The 24,561-nt window shown below is 40.8% G+C and overlaps 2 protein-coding genes across 2 annotated transcripts in view; both read left to right on the forward strand.

Annotated features, from left to right (window-relative positions):
• The first annotated feature begins 719 nt into the window (after positions 1–719).
• Positions 720–19,876, forward strand: LOC116604538. Its single transcript, XM_032367057.2, has 24 exons — positions 720–836; positions 1,250–1,301; positions 3,128–3,440; positions 3,679–3,839; positions 4,882–5,083; positions 5,512–5,879; positions 6,508–6,795; positions 6,879–7,181; positions 7,674–7,976; positions 8,537–8,881; positions 8,962–9,071; positions 9,154–9,212; positions 9,672–9,814; positions 10,144–10,443; positions 11,176–11,347; positions 11,581–11,708; positions 11,973–12,263; positions 13,232–13,707; positions 14,284–14,378; positions 14,521–14,683; positions 15,138–15,198; positions 15,685–15,953; positions 16,727–16,892; positions 18,879–19,876. Exons 1-24 carry the CDS (start codon positions 834–836, stop codon positions 19,115–19,117), a joined length of 5,010 nt encoding a protein of 1,669 aa, XP_032222948.2. The 5' UTR covers positions 720–833; the 3' UTR covers positions 19,118–19,876.
• Positions 19,877–20,269: 393 nt separating this feature from the next.
• Positions 20,270–24,561, forward strand: part of LOC116604541 (5'-3' exoribonuclease 2) — a 38,637-nt gene continuing 34,345 nt past the window's right edge. Inside the window, exons 1-8 of the mRNA XM_032367064.2 lie at positions 20,270–20,468; positions 20,816–20,943; positions 21,147–21,258; positions 21,371–21,432; positions 21,537–21,586; positions 21,961–22,022; positions 22,582–22,671; positions 23,135–23,207. Coding sequence (XP_032222955.2) covers positions 20,394–20,468; positions 20,816–20,943; positions 21,147–21,258; positions 21,371–21,432; positions 21,537–21,586; positions 21,961–22,022; positions 22,582–22,671; positions 23,135–23,207 — 652 coding nt within the window. The 5' untranslated portion in view covers positions 20,270–20,393. The remainder of the gene's footprint in view (positions 20,469–20,815; positions 20,944–21,146; positions 21,259–21,370; positions 21,433–21,536; positions 21,587–21,960; positions 22,023–22,581; positions 22,672–23,134; positions 23,208–24,561) is intronic.

The following is a 24,561-nucleotide window of genomic DNA, read 5'->3' on the forward strand; positions in this document are numbered from 1 at the left end:
AGGGAATTCTCTGAAAAAGATCTAACCACTGCCTTTGCAGTATCTCCACGGGGCGTTTATTGTCGGATTTGGCTTCATATCAAAGTGATTTAGCTCATGATTTTTTAGTCTTATCTACAAATAGCACGTCTATTGAGAACCAAAAGTGGACTTTCGGCCGTTGTGGGGGGGGGGGGGGGGTGGGGTACGGGCCTGCGTAAAGAATAGAGAAAAACTAATGAGGATATTGATAGGGCAGTTAAAAAAAGAAAGCAGATGGCCGCTTCTATGTCTTCTATGTAGTATACTCGCGGAGATAATAAATATTTAAATCATATTCGGAAAAGGTTTCTTCCCTGCCTTTGGATTTCAATTGTATTTATTAAATCGGTGTACTCAACTTTATACTTAGGTAATCCTCCGTAACTCGATGACATCTCGTTGGCTGGAAAAGGGGTTTCTAGTACAAATTATGGTAGACTATTCTAATAAAAATAAATAACTTTATCATTCAAAAGATTTTAAGCTAAAGACTATAGCATTAATACTTTCACAAAAACAAAAATAAGAAGTAAAAATTGATTGTCTAACGTTAAACTAATTGTTTTACGTTCAACGAAGAAATATTTCCATAGAAATTGTGCAACTAATTATTTATTTACGAAGTGCTATTGACTTTAAACAAAGAATAAAGATAAAGTTATGAGAAAGAAGGCTGGATGAAAAATTAATGAGTTATACTCATTTTCTTATGATGGACGCGTTAGCTGAGGCTTCTTTCACTTCACTAAGAAATGATGTTTCTATGACTTAACAAACTGTGTTTGAAGCTGTTACAAAAGTTTCACGTGAAGATGGCAAGTATTTGAATCTTATGTCCGTACGAATTTAATTTAATTTCTTTTTCGATTAGGAAACATCGAATAGATTTGAAGCTTTGATTATGAAATAATTAGAAAGACTTTTTCAGGTTAAAACATCTTGGAGATTGCTGCTTAAGAGATTATGTTGAAAACGTTATCCTTTTTTCATTTTTTTTTTGTACAAAGAACCCGAAGTTTAAAACACCAGTCTAGTAATTTAATTAAACAACGAATATATAAAACAATAAAATGCTGTTTAACAATTTGCTGGGACTATGTTCACTTTAAAAAAAAAACATCAATCTAGAAACTTATACAATGCAACAATTAGATAACTTCAGTGCGTTTTAACATTTTTTTCTTTGGATTTCAAAGTAATTCTTACATGAAACATTTCTTGCTTTTAGATGATGCTTTGTTGGATGAGTGTTATCACCGTTTCTTCTATCGTGCTTGCAAGTAAGATGAGTTTATACGTGCATTTTGTCATCCTTGGTGTTTAAATAGTGTACAGTAGTCTAAATTACAGTGGAAACTAAAGGCCGATTCAGACAGCACGATTTAGTCGTTTCTGACCTGCCTACGACATGTCTTAGCCCAGAATTACGCACTTTCGTAGTCAAGCATCGTAGCGGAATCGTAGGCTCTACGACACTAGTTAGAGGTGTCGCATTCAACTAAATCGTGCTGTATAAATCAGCCTTAACGATATTCGATATGACGATTTTCCTCGTAAAGCAAATAAATGACTAAGGTCTCGGCAAATCGCCCCATGATAGGTTATCCGAAAAAAATTAGACTTGGAATCCGGAATCCATGCTACTGGAATCCGGAATCCACACACTACGATCCGTAATCCAGGACTTAAGCTGGAATCCGGAATACAAGAATCCTTGAAAAGAAAAATTGAATCCGGCATCCACGAGAAAAATCCCACATGGAATCCGGAATCCACACACTAGGATCCGGAATCCAAGACTTAAGCTGGAATCCGGAATACAAGAATCCTTGAAAACAAAAATTGAATCCGGCATCCACGGGAAAAATCCCACATGGAATCCGGAATCCACACACTAGGATCCGGAATCCAAGACTTAAGCTGAAATCCGGAATACAAGAATCCTTGAAAACAAAAATTGAATCCGGCATCCACGGGAAAAATCCCACATGGAATCCGGAATCCACACACTAGGATCCGGAATCCAAGACTTAAGCTGGAATCCGGAATACAAGAATCCTTGAAAAGAAAAATTGAATCCGGCATCCACGGGAAAAATCCCACATGGAATCCGGAATCCACACACTAGGATCCGGAATCCAAGACTTAAGCTGGAATCCGGAATACAAGAATCCTTGAAAAGAAAAATTAAATCCGGCATCCACGGGAAAAATCCCACATGGAATCCGGAATCCACACACTAGGATCCGGAATACAAGACTTAAGCTGGAATCCGGAATACAAGAATCCTTGAAAAGAAAAATTGAATCCGGCATCCACGGGAAAAATCCCACATGGAATCCGGAATCCACACACTAGGATCCGGAATCCAAGACTTAAGCTGGAATCCGGAATACAAGAATCCTTGAAAAGAAAAATTGAATCCGGCATCCACGGGAAAAATCCCACATGGAATCCGGAATCCACACACTAGGATCCGGAATCCAAGACTTAAGCTGGAATCCGGAATACAAGAATCCTTGAAAAGAAAAATTAAATCCGGCATCCACGGGAAAAATCCCACATGGAATCCGGAATCCACACACTAGGATCCGGAATACAAGACTTAAGCTGGAATCCGGAATACAAGAATCCTTGAAAAGAAAAATTGAATCCGGCATCCACGGGAAAATCCCACATGGAATCCGGAATCCACACACTAGGATCCGGAATCCAAAACATAACGTGGAATCCGGAATACAAGAATCCTTGAAAACAAAAATTGAATCCGGCATCCACGGGAAAAATCCCACATGGAATCCGGAATCCACACACTAGGATCCGGAATCTAGAGCCTCATTGGAGAACCTGTCATGGGGGGATAAGGGGGTACAAATTATCGATTACCCAAATATGAATAAGAGCATAGAAGTGTTCGAGTTTGTGCATGCATGAGATATAGCTTAGCAAGCTCTTCTACAGGACAGGCAATAACTACCTTTGGCTAATAGCCCTCGCAAGCAACGAGCTTATGCCGTATGGCGTGTTCGCTTAGGCGGCCATAGATATGAATTCTCAAAGGGCTTTTTCAAAGCCAAAAATTACTTTCTTTGCTGATGTTTTTCAGGAAGTGGCATCGCCCTGACACCGCCCAAACCAAAGGTTTACGAAGAATTATACAACGTGACATTCAAGTTACCAGCGAACAAATCGGCAATATTGGACATTGCTTCATCTGGAAGGCCCGAGGGCTCACAAATCCCGTGTTCCTCCGACTGCATTATCCGAAGAGTAACCATTTTTCGACCAAGAGAATCTGGGAATTACAAGTTCGGCGTTGTGTGCAACGTGGCGTGCATCTTTTCGATTAGCGAAGAAGGGAACTACAATAACTTGAAAACCTTAAACGTTATAAATTCTCCAAACAACAATAATCCCAAGTAAGTTAAAAGGTATTTTCTTGTATTATTTGGTCGAATTTGTAGTGAAAATAATGGTTGTAATAACATAAGCTCTCTCTGCTTCATCAGATCATTTTTTTTGTCATAGTTAAAAAGCCTTCAGTTTTAAAATTCCCTGATAGCTATAAGATGATCAGGAAAACTTGTATAAATAATAATATAAAACAATAAAATTATAAGATGGCACTGAGTGGACTTTCTAACACTTCTATTTTAGTGTGTCAGAGGCACTCCACTTGGGAGCCGGCTATCCATACATGTTGGAGATGGTTCTGTTCATCAAAGCATCCCAGACACCGTCCAATATAGTTCAAGCCATATATCCAAGAGAATCAGCGTTGAGTGACATAATCGCTAACATCAGTCTGGACTTTGATGGTATGATATAACCCAGGAGCGGCGGAAGGGGAGGGAAAAGGAGGGGCCCAGCCCTTCACTCTTGAAAGCGTGGGGCAGCCCCCCCTTATTTTTTTGAGCGGATGTTTCTTTATATATGAAAGTTTTTTTTTTAAACCAACAACGGGTTTCAAGCGGTACATATGCAACCGAGGACAAATTTGTTGAACAGTTTAAAATCCTGTCCATAAAAACCTAGGTTATCCCCTGCGTTCTTAAAAATAGCGCTTAAAGTTTGAAAACACCACCCACCCTTCCCCCCTGAAACCACCAACCACCCCTCTTCCCTGAAACCACCAACCACCCCTCTCCCCTGAAACCACCAACCACGCCTCGACCTGAAAGCACTACCCACCCCTCCCCCAACCTTCGCCCCCCTAACTTATGGGACCGCTTCGCCGCCCCTGATAACCGTATTCCCATTATAATATCTGGAAAATGCCAACACTGGCTTTGACGGGGTCAACTTCATTATGCCGAAATATTTACGAGAGCTTGAGGGTGGGGAGACTTTTATGGTGACAGCAACTAAAATATGGACTTTCCGGGGGAATAAAAAAGCGGCCATCCAGTGCGGCCTTCCGCGCAGCAATGAGCCATTGCAAAACTCGGACATTTTTTTTTGTTATTGCTTATATTATTATATACTTTTTCTTATTCGCTATTGTAGAAATGAAGTTTTTGGATAATTTCTCTTTGTTCCCGAATATAGAGTCTAGATGATAATTTTTGAAACAATTTTGAAATCTATCGCCAAATGCTGAAGGTTTTTTTTGGGTCATGCCGTCCTAGCCTTTTCAGTTCATTTCTAAAACTCGCTTACAAGCGTCTACATTAAACACAACCAATCCTATATTTATATTTACATGATACATACAGGATTTGCCTTTATTATTCGGCTTAATTCTAATATTCAGCTTCATTTTAATATGGTTCTATACAATTTTTATTCTAATATGGTATAAAACTTCCTTTTATTATCATACTTGGCCTAACATTGGCGATTAAAACTTCTATCTTGCAGAGTATGACATGGTGTTCTCAAGCATAATAAAAGCCCCGCGTGTTGGTCACAGTCAGCTGGACAAACTTAAATCCCTCACTGTAACGTTTTGGTTGAGGGTTCATCAAAACCAAAACGTCTACATGAGGTTCCACTATGACGAATTTTTCTTTGAATTAAACGCAGAAGAATGTGTCATTAGCCTTTATTCTCAGGGAATATCGTAAGTTATATGAATATATCTACTGCCTAGCAGTTTACACCGCTTTTAAGATGAAAATTAAAACCATGAGTACTATGACCATCATTCCCCATGACCACCACTCACCATGAACACCACTCCCCATGACCACCACTCACCATGAACAACACTCACCATGAGAACCATGACCACCACTCACCATGAGTATCATGACCACCACTCACCATGACCACCACTCACCATAACCACCACTCACCATGAGTACCACTCACCATGTGTACCATGACCACCACTCACCATGACCACCACTCACCATAACCACCACTCACCATGACCACCACTCACCATGAGTACCATGACCACCACTAACCGATACTACAGTACGCTACAGATACTTTCACAGACGCCTACATTAGCTGTACTTATTATTTTTTGCATCCTTGCTTCAGAAGCCAAATGACTGAATCAATTCCTCTATCAAATTTGGAATGGGGTATTTGGCATCACTTTAGTATCATATGGGATGCTGCAGTTCCACTGATGACTTTGTATCAAGATGGTCAACTCCTAATGAGGACAGCAAGGTTCGATGAAACATTTTCACAGAGTCAAAATGGTAATGTAAAAATTGAAGGAGAACAAGCTGAAATCAGTTGCTTTAATTTTTGGAATGAATCACTTTCCAATGATGATTGGTTACCATTCTATCAAACACTCCGGCCTAAGTTTGGAACTGTCAAACCAACGATTCCTTGGGATCTGTTTCTGGTTAGCCACCATCTTAGAGTGCTGATTCGATCACCTTCTGAATGCACATGTAAGTATACACCAAGTAAGGGTATATTGTCATGTGTAAAAAATTCATCATCCTCTAGTATATTGTCCCGGGGGGAGGTCTCTCCAGAGAAGTAGACGGGGGGATCGTCACATCTTTAAGTGTATCAAATTTCGACCAACTAACACCCCTTAGGGGTGTTGTTGAAGGATTTTTCCGAATTTTGCCATCTCTTAGGGTATAAAATGCGACCAACTGCTATTCCTAAGGGGATGTTTAACGTTTTTTTCCGATTCTGTTATCTCTAACGGTAAAAAATTCGACCAATTGCTATTTCTAATGGGGAGTTTAACGTTTTTTTGTTTTGTTTCGGCCATCTCTTAGGGTTAAAAATTCCATCGACCACACCCGGTAAGAATTTCATCATCCTCTGTTCTAGTGTGTGTGTGGGTTGGGGGGGGGGGGGGGTGGGTGGTCAGCTGTAAACTTGTTTCTACATAAAACTACATTATAAGTAAATTACATAATATATATTTTAACTCTTTGGTATTTTTAATGGCGTATTCCTTCCTCTATGCCTTAATGTTTCACTGTAATTTCTCTTCTCCTTTATTTTGGCCCTAGGTATTCGTTTCTATCCCAAACCATCCCCCACCTCTTTTTTTCCTAGCTCTCCAAGCGCCTGGGGATGTGACAATAAAAGTCAATGCCGAAAAAGGAACTGCTCAAGTTTCTTGGAGTGAAATAAATTCTACAGAAGTAGAAGGCTACGAAATTGTCCTCTATAAAGATGGAGATTTGAACAGTGGGATAGCCTTGGAGGTGTGCAGGAATCTTACCTCGGTCTTGGTGACGGGTATTCATTTCGCCACATCGTATAATCTATCAGTCTCAGCCTTTGGACCTCGTGGAGTGCTCGGGAGGAAAACGAGGGTTACATTTGACGTAGACGAAGAAGGTACGATAGCCCATAGTTAATATATTTTCCTCTTATTGTGTGTATTGGTGATTTACGTTTTCGAAATCCACGATCATTTTCAGCCCCCAATATCGTTCCATCGGATGTACAAGTGTTCCGTACTTCATCAACTGAGGTCATTATCAGCTGGGAATTCGACCAAAGTGCATTGGTGTTTAATGGTACATTAAGGGGATTCAAGGTTTTGTACTGGCCTTTGAACGAAACAGAAGCGATTGCAGAAACTATCATGACGTGTAGTGAACTTCCAAACGAGTTGAACATCTATGATTTGTTGCCCAACACAAATTACTCTTTTAAAATGCTAGCGTTCAGTTCAGTGCAGGGTCGTGCTTCTCCGGTTTTCCACATACAGGAAGAACAAGGTTAGTTGATTATGCTATGCTGATGATATGCATCCATATGTGTGGTGATATTGAAGATGATGTGGCTTGTAATGGTTATTCAGTCAGGTGTATTAATGGACAGCTTTCTATTTTTATGGTACAACCTGTGTCTCTTCATGTTTTCATGGGTGAAGATTAAAACGTTGATACAATGGGAACGCTTGTGATAGTGTCGGTGATAATGATGTTGATGAAAATGATTGTGATAATGGATCATAATAATTTTATAATGATTATAATATGATGGTTATAATGATGATGATAATAATGATGATCTTTTGCGTATTCAACACTTCCGTCTGTCTTAACACCCTGTGATAATTTATCATTGCGGGGATGGTAGTGTGACACCTTAATAGAGACATAACTATGGATGGTGATCATGTTGTTGTTGACTAAGATTGTGTGATGGTAGCTGATTAAAAATTGATTGATTAACTAAGTGATTGCTTTATTTTGCTTTGTTTGCAGTCTGCAACGGATCTGTTGAGAACTTCCTTCTTTTTACTGAGCCAGTTTTGAGGATGGTTTGGGAACCCCCTCTTAGATCATCATGCACCGGGATAATAAGAAATTACCGCTTGAAATTCAAACAAATCATGAATTCATCTATGACTCCCGTGTTTATCAAGGTGCCGTATGACGCGTATGAGTACTCTGTATCGTCGAAGGATAATCTTGCTACTGGAGTTAAGTATCAAGTATCGGTAGCTGTACAGACTAGCAAGAGTCTTCCATTCGGACCAGAATCGGAGGCTCGTGTCTTCACTTTACGTAAGTGTGAAAATCCAGTAAATCTACGGTTCAAGGTCAAATTAGCTGCAACAAAATTATTTAGTGACCTCAATCTAAAAAAAGTAACCTTGGCCTGAAAATATCTACCCCCACGTTCGTAGGGAAGAATTTAAACTTCCCTGCTTAGCGGGCCCATATTTGCTTTTTTGAGGACTTCATCATGGCTGACGTTCAGTATTCTTAAAAGCTGGTAATAACGATGCTATTTATTAGTGCTTCTTTGGAGTATTCTGTCCAACGTTTCTGCACTTCCTCCTCTTTACTTAGAAGAGCCCCAGGCTTGTCCAACACGGCAACATGTCTTCGTTGTTCATTACATAGCTTCTTCGTAAGATTATATAACGTTTTCATTTGCTGGCTTGCTCGCTGCAAAAGAAGAATGGCGACAACTAATTTTTGATTGACAGAAAAGCATTTGAGGTTTTAATTTCAGATTTTGTCAGCGGTGGGCCGAAGCAATGCAAACGGTGATAGAATGTATTTCGTAGCGAACGGTTGTTAGATACTCCCAGTCATTTGTTGATTTATTAAACTTTCAGTCGATCCTCCTAGTCCTCCTACGACATCAACATTGGCCCTAACACCCACACCCACTCTTAATGTTTCGATGACAAACTCTACAGCATCAGGCTTCAATCAATCTATCGCTATCACGCCAGCTCCCTCTACCTCCGCTTGTATCCAGTCTACCGCTGCAAGTGGTGGCTGGGGGGAATGGGGCGAGTGGAGCGCGTGTAGCACGAGCTGTGGTGACGGTGCTCGTACGCGCATGCGTAGCAGGCTCGTACCAAGTGGCGATTGCGGCGGTGTGATGACAAGAAACGCGCAGGAATCGGAGCCAAACACGACAGAGGTCGAGAGTTGTGTCATTCGGGAATGCATAGGTGTGTCTGTCTGTCTGTCTCTCCGTCCGTCCGTCTGTCTGTCTGTCTGTTACAGCTCTTTGATGCTATTGGTTTTGCAGAGGTTGATCTCGTCGTGACAGGGAATCTCACAGATAAGCAGTGGACGGATTCATTGCGGGTCAAGAACAGCTCTGACTTTCTGAGTCTGGAGGATGAAATTGTGCAAAAAGTACCATGTCAATCTTCCTTTATTGTACATCTTTAATAAATAATTGGATGTTTTCTAACCTGTTGCACTTCCTTAACACCAGGTAAATGATACCTACCCAGATCCAAAGGTGCCGAAAAAAGTAACAGTTCTTGATTTTCGGTAAGTAGGAGGATAGATAGGGAAATGGTGGTTTTCTATCTTTCTTTTGTCGCTATTTATTTAGTGGAGGTAGCATATAATGGTAACCTTTCTCTTTTGTCTCTATTTTTTTAATCAAGGTAGCGTAATCAGGCCCGTAGGCCAGGATTTTGAGCGGGGGGAGGGTGTGTGTGTGTGTGTGTATGTGGTCTTTCGTTTACCCATTCAGCGATTTTGTATATGCTCGTACGATTGATTTTCAATCGACGTCTGGTGTACTCTCTGCAATCAAGTAAAACTCGATGCATGATAATAGATAATAATAATCGTAATAATAATACTAATAACAACAACAACAACAACAATAACAATAACAGCAACAACAACAACAATAATAATTAGAATTATTACAATCATCATTAATACTTATAAATAATCATTTTTAAAAGTTGATGTTCTCTTTTATGGCTATTTCTTCAGGCACGGTAGCGTCATTGCGACTTTCAACATAACGTTCAGCACAGCATTCTCGCAGGAGCTGCTCATTATTCAGGAAATGATGGATATAAACAACACCATCAGTGGTCTCAGTATTATTCCCATCACTGTGAAAGCGACTAAAGGTTGGTGTCTGTATCATCCTAGTGCCCGTGCACATTCAAACCGCGATAAAACCCCATTTAGAGGGCGGTTATTACTGTGACAACTACGGACATTGCGGGGCATACGTTGTAGTAGATTAGCAATCCCGCTAGGGGCACGCTCGTCACTGGTTCCGTTTTTTACTTTTTTTAGCATTTTCACAATCTTATCGCTACATCCAATAATAGGTAGTCTGTGGCGTATAGCGCATATTTGGAAGTAAATATAATAGTCTTTCAGCTCCCCAATAACAATTCCCAACCGAATATTTTTTACTGCATTTATTAACTCTGTTGAGCTTTATTATCAGTCCCTAATGCCGGTCCTACAATCACGGCCATCAATAGCTTGACCACAGACTCCGTGCAGATCACGTGGGATCCGGTCAAGAGTTCTAAACACACAGGTATCCCGTTACTGGGATACAAGATAAACTATAGGCCCCTACAGAACGACACGTGGACCGTCGAGCAGTGTACTAACTGTACCAGTTCCCACGTGTTGGAAAAGCTGCAGGTGGACACCGAGTATCGCTTCCGTTTACAAGCCTTTACTGCCAGTGGGACCGGTGTTGTGGGACCAGCCAAGCAGTACCGCACACCTGTTGAAGGTACAATAACTCTGTTAAAATAAACGAGCAGAAATAGCGATGTTAAAGGCTGGAAGGTAGGGATGGGTATAGCTTTTTGCTGAGAAGGGGTCTTGCCCCGATGACAATGGGGGATACAAAAAAAATTGGTCTCATTGACTTTCTGCCTCCCACAGGCTCTAACCGATTACCATGTTTAAAGGGCATGTATACCCAAGAAGGTCTGTATTATCCTTTTCTCTTCTAGGACTCCAACTCCAAATACTTCATTTTCTGAGTACCCAAGTGGGCATCTCAAGAGTAGGGGATTAACCCAATAATCCCTCCCCCTAGATCCGTTCTTGAAGTCTGCAGGGTATCCTACTCGAAAAGCCTTGTGGTTTCTTAGGGTACCTCCTGCTACACTACCTTCAAGAAAAATGTAAAAAAAGGGTTGATATGAGCTGTAGTTGGCCCTGCCATCTGCGTCTGCGTCTGTTCCGTTATCTATACTGTCCATTCAGGATTGAGGAAGACCTTCTTTTGACTTTTTATATTCAAATCAGCTTTGTCTTCGTACTCTGTATCAAGATGGCATGACGCCTTTGAAAAAGTTAGTTACAGCCTCGTTTCAATCAGTTCTACCTCAGTTCCAAAATAGATAAAAATACGACGAATGTAACGTATTATTGAGGACAGAAGTATTTGATTTCGCAAGCTTTGAAACTCACAATTCCCCAAGCGTCTCATATGATCCACTCTTTCGCGCTGCAGCTCAAATAAAAGCTCTTCCTGGCGTGCGCGCCAAGCCGCTGAGCTCGACCCAAATCTCAGTGGAATGGGACTCGTTGCAACCGCTGACCGCAGACCCGGGCGATTTGATTAGCCACAAGATCATCTTGACTGACAAGGAAACTGGAGATGTCACGCAAAGGACCACCAACAGGTAAGCATGCCCCCAGTGCCCATCCCCTGCTACGGCCCTGGACTTGCAGGCATTTATCAGAGGTGTCGGAGGAAACCCGATGTAGAAATAAATCAGTACTACTACATTTGCTACCTTCGAGGAGCAACTTGGAAATTCACTAAATAATGTCTAAGAGGGGATCGTATCCTGATATTATGATACTTGCCAGATAGAAACAGCGTTTTCTCAATTTTTTTACTGTAAAATTTTAGCTGGACCAACTGGCTGGTTGTATCGAACCTTCAAGAGTTTACAGAATACAGTATAAAAGTGGTTGGTTTGACTAAAGATGGTATTGGTCCTTCAAATCCTGCTGTTGTGGCGAAAACCAAGGAGGACGGTGAGGAAATCGTGCCCAGTAATCGAGACATTAATAAGACTTTAACGAGACTTTAAACATAAAAAAATTAATCCTATCAAACCAATGACTAGGAACTTCAGTCAGTTGGTGTAGTTCCATATGTAAAGCTTTACGCTTCACCCTCTACACGTTAATTGTGATTGAACCTTGTAACACGTTGCTCGATATTGACACGTTAAATGTGTTAGAATCTTGAAACACCTTCTTCGCTATTGACACGTTAGTTGTATTTGAATCTGGTAGTACCCAGTGCTCCTCCCGATAACATGATCATCCAAGACATGTTCAACATTTCCACCATCATCGTGCAGTGGAGTCCAGTCCCCCGCCTACACCGTAATGGGATCATACGAGGCTACAGGCTGGAGTACGTGCAAGTCAAGCCCAGCGGGAAGTTCACGCCCAAGGTGCTCTCTCTCCCGCCTAATGTGTACGAAATGGTTGTGCAGGAATTGGCACCCTCTACCACATACTCGTTTAGCTTGTCCGCGGTTACGACGGTCGGCGTGGGCATGGCTGATGTGAAGGCCGGGGGTATTGTTACTAGCTTATAAAGTGTGAAGCATTTATAGGAAACTTGGGTTGATTTAGCTGTCTAGTCGGTAGAGTGATAGGGGAATTTCTAAAAGTAGGGAGTTCCAAAAGCCCATTCATAAGACTTGGAGGGGTATCAGAGGCGTGGCCAGGATTTCTGAAAGGAGGGGGTGGGGACAAAAGGCCTTTTATTTGACATTTTATTTTAAACAATTTCCCATATGCACTGCATTTTTTGCTAATATGAAAAGGGGACGTTCGAATCTCTTGGGCTCTGGATACGTCCGGTATATGTGCACCCCGGAACTAGATGCGAAAATCCTCAAGGTAGTATTTTTCATTCTCTTTTCCTTCTTCTTATTGGTCATTTGATCATGAGCATCATCAATATTTTTAGTCAATGTCTTCGTCTCTGGCATCAATGCCATCGATCGGGCATCGTAAAATCGTCATCGTCGTTGTCACCATTAACAATCATCATCATAATCGTCACCATCACCATCATTATATTGCTATATCATTATAATCATAATGACGTCATCATAATCATCATGACGTCATCAGGATGATGTACTGCGTTTACGTTTACGTTTAATGCATTACTCCACAATGGCATAGCCATAATGTGAGGGTTTAAAATAATTAAATTACAATAATGTAACTAAATAAATGCGAGAAAACTGTCAATAGTGGTCTGCGTGATAGCGCCACCAGAAAAGCTATTCCACATTCTTATTGCATGTGGCAAAACGTTTTCTTTTAAAAAGTTTGTTTTACAGCTAATTTGTGCAAATTTTTTAGGATGATATTGTCTGGTTCTCGTATAATTTTGGGGGGTTACATATGATGGCATAGAAATCGCGCCCAGGCCCCTAGTTATTCTATAAAACAATCATTGTACCGAACTGTCGTGCTAATTTTGCCCAAGCTTTGGCCTACAAAGTCCTTATGTTTTTTTCATTTCACAGCCACTTGCAAGTGCCCCAAGAATCTTCAGACAAATTGGTGGACCCTCCCCCCCTATCTGGTCGCAGATGCACAGAGCCCAAGCCCAAGCGGGATCTTTGGACCACTCGTAAAACAAATGATCGACTATGCTTGCGGGCTTTGTGTCAACGGACATAACGATACCATAGTGCACTTCCAGACGTCAGGGCTCGGCCGGCCTGCAGAGAAAAGTTCGCAACTCGCCGTTATCGAGGATATTGATGACACCACAGATATTAGTTTTCCGATCGCTGGTCATAAGGATGAATTGCGTTATATGGAGAAATATGTTTACTTGCCTCTAGTGCAGTCACCGGGTATCGCCTTTATTGCGCACAAGCAGGACGCCGGCCAACAACAAGCCGATGCCATTTCGAGCTCTATTCTCGCGTGTTGGCCCGTTACTGCGCTTTTCATTTTGATGTGTTACATCGTTGGCGTGATTTTGTGGTTTACGGTTAGTTGTATTTTTGGGTTGACCACCCGCTTTCGTGTGCTCTTGTCAACTATAGGTCCGGTACGTGGTTTTAGCTTCAATAGCTGGGTTACTAAGGCTTTGATAGTATTTCTACCGTGCTCTCCCGCACACGGTGTTACTGCACTGATGTTGAGAAAGCAGATACCTTTTTCCATCGTTGGTTTCACGCTGGTGGGAATGTAGCCAATAGGAAACTTGCGCTATGAGATCACGTGACTTTTTGGGTGACAAACTAGCTCGCGGTCAGGCTTTTAGTGGCAAAATAACAGGAACAAAAAGCAACTTATTCAGCGCTTACAAATTCTTTGTCTAAAGCGTTTATTATCATATAACGATTTTTAATTTTTTCGTCGTTCTTTGTCGTGACGAGCGCAGTCATTTCTGTTTATTTTGCTTGAATTTTTCACCCAAAAGTCACGTGATCCTTTAGCGAAAGTCCCCTATTGTATGATAGAGATAACTCAAGATTAAGCGGCATACAGTAGACTGGTCTGTCTCTTTAAGAAAATATGCTTCTGTCTGTCAAAAATCCGTAACCCACGTTATACCTCACAGGAAAACCAAAGAAACGTAGAACAGTTCCCGCCAAGCTTTGGACGGGGCGCCTGGGAAGGAGCATGGTTCAGTTTCATCACTATGACAACTGTTGGGTAATTATGATTTTTTTTCTTGATAGACAGTGAAATTATTATTATACAAACAATGTAAAAAAAAGGTAGAGAGAGAAGAATAGTATAGAATTCTGCAAACCGCATTATCAGAGTATTGTTACTTGGACTCTATTTTCCCTAGCTACGGTGACCGAGTTCCTCTTAGCAACGCTGGAAGATTAGTAGCGCTCGTCTGGACGCTGATTGGATTAGTTGTACTGTCAATCTTCATGGGCCAAATCACGACATCACTGACAACAAAAGTAGTCAGCATGGAACAGGAGATCATTCTATATGGCACAAATGTAAGCAGAGCGTTTCCTCGCCCGCAGTGTACGACTTGCCTAAGACAGATATTAATTGGGGGTATTTGAAAAATAAGCAAATATATTTTTAGGGGTTAACAGAAGGAGGCGCTACGAGCCAAGGTTTTCTAGATTATTTTATACTCTCGGCACCTAAGCAAAACATTTTGACAAACAAACACAGATTTAGAAAGCTTCAGCATTATTGTTTATGTACCTCTAAACGTTCACACGGCGTTCAGAGACAAGGAATTCAGCCGTTTCTACTTTACCCATGAACCACTGCGGGTTACGATACATTGATTCGCGGGTGCAACCTAAATTGCATTGTGGTATTTTTTTTTTTTTTACATGTAAATAGATAAATCTTTTGAAAGCGTGCAGGTTAACTCATATAAAGGAAAATGATTTCTCCCAAAACATGATTCGAGTGATTACATCTGCTTGTTTTCAGGTCAGCGCTCTCTCTAACTCCACCGAATACAGAGTTGGAATTCTCAAAAACGCAAACATGTGTGAGTGGCAATATAGAAGCAAAATAACATATGTTCTATGGGTGTATGGATATTCATCTTTGGTTGCTTTTCACGTTGTAAGAATATTACGCTATTCAGTGAAAAGATAGCCAAGATGTAAGGGGGGAGAGGGAGGAAAGAGAAAGCTACAAAATAAAATAGAGAAATGAGGAGAAAATTATCATATGTACAGTCGAACCGTGCTATATAGTTGAACCACATTTGAACAATGTAAATTGTATGGTCATAAGACATCGTTTAATCATTATTGCCAAAATACTGTACTGGTGTTGGAACGGAACGATTATGTTGTTCGCGGGTTGGCAGGAATTCATCCTCCACGAATTCGGATGCCTTAATTTTTTTTTTTTTAGCTTTTTAGAAGTTTTCAAAATCTCCCCGTTATATCGAAGTTCCACTGTATCCGTTTCACTCGCGACTCAAGAAATGTTACCGTTATGAAGGTGAACGTTTTTTTTTTTACAGTTGGTTACTCCACGATGGATGAGTCGTACAAAGCGGTTATTAACGGTCAAGTCAAAGGCCTTCTGGTCGACGCATATGTTGCTGGTAGTATGAGCAAGACGTTTGTGGGGCAAGATGTTTACGTGAACAGGGTCATAGGTCGCTCCCTGACCTATGGCATTGTCCTGTCCGGTCAGGCCGTCCGACTTGAGTCCGCTTGCCGTGAATACATTGCTACACACAAGGCAAAAATCACCGATCAAATCAAGTCCAATGTCAAAGTTCTCGATGTGAGTACTTTCGTTTCCGCCTCTATGTCTTTGAGATCACCGTTACTTTCCGATGATATTTCGCGCCACTAAAAGATCGCCAGATTCTAGGTACCCTTGTATAGTTATGAAAGTGAAACTTAGGTATCAGGGTTAGGTTTGATTCCAATCTTTTCTATATATTTGTAGTAATTTTACTTACACTCTACCCCCGTGCGTTGGTATTTGCATCTTTTTTGTGTTGCCAGTGTGTTTCAATAACCCAGAGGAAGGGGGGTACTGCAGTGGAAATATTTCAAAAGAATAAAAATCCCTTTTTTTTTGGGGGGGGGGGGTTACTTAATCTTTGGCTAATACCACCTTTACATTTATTTTTATTATTATTTAAGTACTAAGATTTACATATAGTTTGCCCTCCCCCCCTTTCCTCGCCTGCTTTAACAGCAATGCCTTCCCTCCCCCTCCCCCCTTTCCTTGCCTGCATTAACAGCAATACCTTCCCTCCCCCTCCCCCCTTTCCTCGCCTGCTTTAACAGTAATACCTTCCCTCCCCCTCCCCCCTCTCCTCGCCTGCTTTAACAGTAATACCTTCCCTCCCCCTCCCCCCCTCCCCCTCTACCTCCCCCTACCCCTACCCCCTTTCTCGCCTGCTTTAACAGCAATACCTTGGGACTATTTGGATGCACACATCATTTCATCAAATCCCTCCACCCATCCGCACCCTGAGACTGTGTAATTGTGTTTATGATAAGCAGACGAAGTGACTAAATCGCCTTCTATCTCTCATTGCTCAGCTTGAGGCAAAGAACTCGTCTCTCGAAAACACAGCTATGGATCACGTTGATGAAGAGCCAATCGTCTCGTTTGATAGTGTTTTACGAATTGTCTGCTCTCTCCTCGGCGCATGCGTACTGATGGGCCTGCTGTGGCAGACTCGATTCGCTTTCAAAGCCAAAGGAGGTGAGTGTGTTGCGTTGCTTTCAAAGCCAAAGCAGGTGAGCGTGTTGCGTCCAAAGCTAAAGCAGGTGAGTGTGTTGCGTCCAAAGCCAAAGCAGTTGAGTAAGTTGCGTCGCTTTCAAAGCCAAAGCAGGTGAGTGTGTTGCGTCCAAAGCCAAAGCAGGTAAGTGTGTTGCGTTCAAAGCCAAAGCAGGTGAGTGTGTTGCGTCCAAAGCTAAAGCAGGTGAGTGTGTTGTGTCCAAAGCCAAAGCAGGTGAGCGTGTTGCGTTCAAAGCTAAAGCAGGTGAGTGTGTTGCGTCCAAAGCTAAAGCAGGTGAGTGTGTTGCGTCCATAGCCAAAGCAGGTGAGCGTGTTGCGTCGCTTTCAAAGCCAAAGCAGGTGAGTGTGTTGCGTTAAAGCCAAAGCAGGTGAGTGTGTTGCGCCCAAATTCAAAGCAGGTGAGTTTGTTGCGTCAAATCCAAAGCAGGTGAGCGTGTTGCGTCGCTTTCAAAGCCAAAGCAGGCGAGTGTGTTGCGTCGCTTTCAAAGCCAAAGCAGGTGAGTGTGTTTCGTCCAAAAGCCAAAGCAGGTGAATGTGTTGCGTCCAAAGCCAAAGCAGGTGAGCGTGTTGCGTCCAAAACCAAAGCAGGTGAATGTGTTGCGTCCAAAGCCAAAGCAGGTGAGTGTGTTGCGGCTAGGTTGCCATGCGCATTCAGTTTGCGCATAGATTTATACGCTTCCCGCGTGTCACGCTCTAAGGTGAAAACACTTCGATGTTGATTTTTCCATACACTAGGCGGATGAGATGGAAAGCCACACGATTCGTGAGTGGTGGGTCGTTATGCATACTCTAGGGACACACGGTGTCGATCTTTGGAAAAATAGCTTTGACCCTAAGAGATAGCACTTTGCGTGTGGTTAACAGCAGTTCTTCCCCCTAAGAGATAGCACGTTGGGTGTGGTCAACAGACAGTTCTTCCCCTTTAGAGATAGCACGTTGGGCACGGTGAAAGCAATTCTTAACTCTAAGAGACTGACAATAACTAACAACTCAGGTATGTTAAGGCCTGACTTACAGGCTTATACGTTGAAAAACACATTTTCATCAATATGTCGGGGACACAAGGTGTTAATGAAACCAAAATTGGCAAGCACTTTATTCGCATGGATCTCAACATTTTGACAAATTTTGTTACTATGGCAACCGATTTAAGGTGGCTCGAGCGTAATTTTTCGCTTTCTACATTCAATGGAAAATGGGGAATACAGAAACATAAGGCTGTCCACCTACAGCATTAGCTGAAATACAAACAAAACTATGTTTCCATGGCAACGGTTCTCACGGTCACGTGACGCTGGACACGATTAAAAGACAGCATGATGTGGAGAATTTCATGGTGATTATAAATATACCATTTAAGGCTTTCTCTATTGTCGTTGTGTAATCCCCATTTTTGCTTGAATGCAAAAATTGTAAATTGAGTCTTAAACCTCCTTAAATTGGTTGCTATGGCAACATACAATATAATAGTCTTCGGACTGACATCAATGTTGTAGCTGCCAAGTTTGGTGATCATAGCTGTTTCTGTTTGGGAGATATTAGCAAAAACAGATTTTGTCCGCGTATAAGCCCCACCAAGTCTCAAGTCAGTCCTTTATACACCTGAGAACCGTGCTATGTAAGCAGGAGTAAAAAACCTAAGGAGTAGCAGCTGTTAGAATGTTATACCTTAAAAAATAGGACGATCACCCCGTCTACTTTTATGGAGATTCTCCCCCCCCCCCCCCCCCCCCCCCCCCCAACACACACACACACCCGCTCTGGGCTCTTGAGACACCAAAAGTCCTTGGCATAGTTATAAAATCATCCCAAGCAAAACTTTATCATCACCTTTATGTCTCCAACATATCTTTTTGTCCGCATAAGCCAGAAGTCGTTCAATTGAATCAAATAACAAAAATACTCCTTGTCTGCGCGAAGTTGACCATCAATCAAATGCATTGTCCATAGAAATCAAGCCGGATATCGTCCAATTGAAGGAGGTCCAAGAACTACGAGAAATGGTGTGCGAATTCTACAAAAATTTCATGGAATCCGCCACAAGCCTCCGTCATTTTCGCAGAAAGCACCACCGCTGCCTGGTGGACAAGGCGCGCGCTCGTGAGAAATCGCCATTCACCGGCCTGATTGAGATGGTGCAAACCCGCAAGCGAACCACCAGCAAGAAGCACAGTGACGCTTTTGCTTAGAAAGTGGACAGCTGAAGGCAGCGCATCAAGATTTCTATGTAAACCTGCATGTAGATATTTTGGCTAGCAGCCTGTGTCACAGTGGCTGCGGTTTTAATGGGGGTCATTGATGAGATTCGTTCGTTTCGCAAATTTGACGGTATTTTAAATCTTTTTTTATCTTTTGGTGGACATAATGTGTTGAGAGGTGCAATTTAGAAAGACTCCGCAATGTTTTGGCCTGGTCACAGTATTTGATTTGATTTTTGACTGGTCACAGTATTTGATACAGTTTGAAGTGAGTTAGTCCGCATGCCTGTGACAAGTTAGATTTTTCGTAAACATGGGAATAAAAGATTGATAACTTTTTATAGTTTAATGAGCAAGCATGGTCGCTCAACTCCACAGCGTATAAACAAGTAAAACCGGAACACCTAAAATGTGTGTGGAATGTTTATTTTTTGACGAATTAGACGCGAGAGGACATGCTGCTAATTGAGCCTCGGGACGTTCTTGGTTTGTTATAAAAATTCGTGAGGGGGATTCGCGGGATTCGCGGGATAGAAACATAGGAGGGCCTGATACTCAGGTTAGTGAAATATCAGCCTGAGCGATCTTGTAAAAAAGATTCTTATAAAACAACAAGAGTGTTTTCCCCAACAAAGGCTGATTTAGGTTCTTATGAAAAGGGTGCTTTAAAATGGCAAATACAGGCAATAAGGTTTTTACACGCGGCTGTTCAATGTACCTGTGTACAATAAAAAACCTGTTCTTTCGAAATGATTCAAATAAGCTCCCCCTCCCTAATTAGCCACTCCTCGACCTTGAATTTTGGAATAAGTGCCCCCTCCCCAATAAGCGCTCCCCTTCCCTACCCCTAAAAAAGAATACCATAACAAAACACCATGGTGTTAATCTTCATTTTGATTAGTTCTCATATTCTCTTCGATTTATAAACAAATATAAACAATGAAATCCCCTACATCCCCTATATACTGTATTTGTTTTAGTTAACCCCCACCCCCCAAGACCCGAAAACTCAAATAAGGTTTTCAACCTCGCCCTCGGGGTCTTGTGGGTAATTTTGAATGTGGCGTCTTGCTCTGACGCCATATTGAAAATTACCCAGAAGACCCTGGGGACGAGGTTGCCAGTTTTTGAGATTTATTTACCCAACGGGTCAGCAGTTTTGCTCTTCATGGTAGACGAACGTCCATTTTGTTTACAACGCATGCGGTCATACTTCTACCGGCGAAAATCATAACTCACTCAGTTTTCAAACTAAAACTTCCTCAATATGGGCGTCCCAGCCTTCTTTAGATGGCTTTCTCGAAAGTATGCCTCCATAGTGGTCCATTGTGTGGAGGAAAAGGTAAATATCACCTTTCGAATGACTGCCCTCTACTAATAAGTAAGTGTTTTATGAATTAGTCGGAAACTTTTGTTCATCCAGTGGCTTTTTGCAGTGCCGAGGTTTTGTTGACATTCTCTGATCTCGCAAACTGTAGCTATCAGCTTTATAAACCACTAAAGTTACATGCCTTGTTTTACTTTACTAGAATTGCGTCCTGCTATTTTATTTAAGTAAATTCATTTAGGTTTTCACACTCATTGTTCTAGTGTCCTAGGATGGGATTCTTATCAAGCAATGCTGGACGATGCAAAAACTGCATCAGAGACTTAATACATGACTGATTGTTCAAATGTTCTGTCCTCTAGGCAAAGGAGGTCGATGGTGTGAAATTCCCTGTTGATGCAAGCCAACCTAATCCTAATGACTACGAGTTTGACAACTTGTACCTTGATATGAATGGCATCATCCATCCATGTTGTCACCCAGAAAACAAGTATGTGTTACATCAGTTTATACAGTAAATTCTCCTTATCTGTGCTTGACTCACTTAACCACTCTAATGTAAATGACCATAGCAAATGTGATTACCAATGTGATAGAAGATGGGAAAGTAAATTCAGATTGTGTAAGAAATAAACTGGAAAGGAACAGTACAGGACAATAGAACAACTTCCTTAAAAGTATTTTTTTTATCAGACCAGCCCCCAAGAACGAGGATGAGATGATGGTCGCTATCTTTGAGTATATTGACAGGATCTTCTCTATCGTTCGACCAAGAAAACTATTATACATGGCAATTGATGGTGTGGTAAGCATTTAAGAAAGCTATTATACTGTACATGGCAATTGATGGGGGGATGTTAGAATCATACTAAAGCATCCACATAGTAAAGTAAGTCTATTACTATCGCTTACTGTAGGCTCCAAGAGCAAAGATGAACCAGCAGCGATCTCGTCGGTTCAGGGCTTCTAAGGAAACAAGGTAATGTGCTTTTTGACTGAAATATGTTATCTCAGTACAATAAAATGTTATAGTGTTTTGCATTTGTAACTTGTCACTTGTTAAAGCTTATGTTGTGTTTTCAGGGAGAAAGCTGAAGAGATTAGTAAGATCAGAAGTGACTTAACTGCAAAAGGCAAGTTGTGTGGAGTTCGTTTGGAGGAACAATATGGTTTATGATGAGAAGGATCATGGCTAAAGCAAAAGCAAACTAATTGAATTTTTTTATGAAACCATTTCTGTGAGAAAAGTAACTTTAATTATGAAGTCAGTAAACTTTGCTTGTAACACCCATTATTGATAAATTATTGCTACCCAAAAATGAATGCTGCCCTCGGAAATGCTACAGCTTGATCATGAGAAATGAAATAAATCATTGTTGCATTTTTTTTAACATAACTGCAATAATGCTACATTTATATAACATAAAATTTGCTGTGTCTATGTATTAACTTACTGTGTCTATATACTATGTCTATAACATACTGACTTGTGCCTCTCTTGTTGAAGGAGCTAGACTTCCACCAGAAAAGGAGAAAACTGAGCACTTTGACAGTAATTGCATCACTCCTGTAAGTCCACCTTGTGCAAAAGCCATGCAAGTGTAAAGACCTTGTCAAACATACATTTTTCTCTTGCAACTTGCCTCGCAAAATGCACCATGTAACTTGTGATGTTTTTTGCCACTTGAATAAATTTGTGCCAAAAAAAAGTGAGTTTAACTTTTTGCTCGAATTTGAGGAAAGAAAAACAAGTTGCAAACTGCATGGGACTTGAAATTAATTTTTGCAGGTCAAGTTGCAAGGGAAAAAGCATACTGTATGTGTTACAAGACTTAAATAAAAAAAAGGAAGCCTTTGAACACAATACAGTAGTACAATTACTTGTAATACTAACAACCATTTCAAAGCATGTTTTATCCAGAATTTAATTGTCATTTAGTAAGTACACTATATGTGTTTATGTAAATCACATTTCACATTTATTCAACTTTTAAATAATATATTGCTTGATATATTTTGTTGAATATTGGCCATTCCATTGACAAATATTTTCTTTTTATAATTTTCCGCTTGCATCTTTTTAGTAATAGCAGGTGCCATTCACCTGGTGCATGTTGTTTATTTCCAGGGTACTGAGTTTATGGATAACCTGTCCATCAGTCTGCGCTATTACATTGCCGATCGACTCAACACTGATCCTGGGTGGAGGAATATCAAGGTCCGCAAAATAACATATACTGTACATTACCCTTGTCTTTTTCAAACTAAAATAATCTATGCAGCAGTGCTGGAAAACGCAAGATTAGTTCCAGTACAGCACAGTTAAACCAGTCTTTTTGTTTTGAAATGGCTGCGTTTTACCCTCAAGTATCACATTTTGGGGAATGCTACTGTAAGAAAACTGGATCAAACTTAAGGCTATAATTTTCTTTTTGGCTCCCTCATTATCAATCAAATCTGTCATTTTTTGTACAGTATGGTTTTAATGCAGTACAGTAAGTCAAAACAGTGACTGAAGTCAGCCTTTCATACCTTTTCTTGAATGATTTAACACTGCTATTTTATTTGTTTTCACCAGAACATGCAAATGCGCATACGTTATTCAGCACTGTCATATCATGCTTGCATGCTCTTGATTTTTTATATTTTGATTGACAGGTTATCTTTATTTTGATTGACAGGTTATATTGTCTGATGCAAATGTCCCAGGGGAGGGGGAACACAAGATTATGGACTACATCAGAAAACAGAGAGGTTAGTTACTGTATGTACATGCACACTGTAAAAATAGTAAACAATTAATGTGACAATATGGCTATCTACTGTACACTATTTGCCTATGATTTGACCTTTCAGGATTACAAAAGTTCAGGATTTTTTTCTGTAGATATATTTTTTCCCATCACCTATGTACAGCAGATCTCCCCTAAAAGGGTGCTCGATGCTGGATCTGCTTTTAGGCATCGCCTGAACCTATATATATATATATATTATCATTTATATATATATTATTATTTATATATCTATTATATTATCAAAAAATCTTGGAATATATTATGAAATACAATGGAGGACAGCTGTTGGAGATATAATATTATGTACGGTATACAGTATGTTTTTATATATGTAACTTGATGTGTAGAAAAAAAAGGCAAACTACTGTTTTATTTCTACATGCCTGTTTTATGGTTGCTCACTCACTAGACTTCTTAATAAATCTCCTGATGAGTGGACAACAATGAAACAGGCTTGTAGGGATGAAACAGTATTTTACATGTTTTTTCTGCACATCAAGATATACAGTATCCCATGCATCCATGTATCGAGCACTCTTCTATGAACGTCTACACGTTGATATGATTAGGTAATGTAGATGTACATAATTTATATATATAATGCGTGAGTGCAGGCGTTCATATAACAGTGCTCAATACATAGGTTTAGAGCGGGATGTATCTTGGTTTTTAGGAAAAAAACACGCGAACTACCGTTTCATCTCTACAAGCCTGTTTCGTGGTTGCCCACTCATCAGGAGATTTATTAAGAATATATTACTACCATCCCTTATATACTATCTATGTATAAAATTAACATGAAAATAGGGCGTGAAATTTGAATGGCTGTTATAATGAAATTGAATAGTTCAGCTGTTGCATAACAAGGCTTTGTTCCTGTGGCGGCACGAAGACACTAGCTCGTTACGCTTGTTTAAAGTTGATAGCTTGGGTTGGCGGATAATGATAAGTTTTTCTTTGAGGCAGAGATTACATCTTTTGCTAGAGCTGTTGTAGGTGGAGTTAGATGACAGGATTTTCCATGAAATAAAGTGTTCTATGTTGTTGTCTTTAAGGCTCCATATGTACTTGCTTAGTTCGGTCGAGTTTCTGTGTTTAGCGTGTCTGAATGAGGTGGTGTGGTTTCTATATCTTGTCTTGAATTCGTTCTCGGTTAGTCCTACGTAGGTTTCGGAGGTGTTGTTGTCCTTTCTTGTTACAGTTGCTTGGTAGATAACAGATGATTGGAGGCAGTTTCCGTCAAGGGGGCATGCTTTCTTTTGTCTGCAGTTGCATGTTTTGTTGTTGGCGGTGGCGAGGGAGGTGGGAGCATC

Source organism: Nematostella vectensis, chromosome 2 (assembly GCF_932526225.1).
Source record: "Nematostella vectensis chromosome 2, jaNemVect1.1, whole genome shotgun sequence".
NCBI classification, from domain to species: Eukaryota; Metazoa; Cnidaria; class Anthozoa; order Actiniaria; family Edwardsiidae; genus Nematostella; species Nematostella vectensis.

Excerpts from the sequence above, each read along its gene's own strand:
- LOC116604538 (XM_032367057.2), top strand. Across the intron at positions 6,796-6,878 it reads ATTTGACGTAGACGAAGAAG|CCCCCAATATCGTTCCATCG; the intron begins GTACGATAGCCC and ends GATCATTTTCAG. Across the intron at positions 14,379-14,520 it reads ATCACTATGACAACTGTTGG|CTACGGTGACCGAGTTCCTC; the intron begins GTAATTATGATT and ends TATTTTCCCTAG.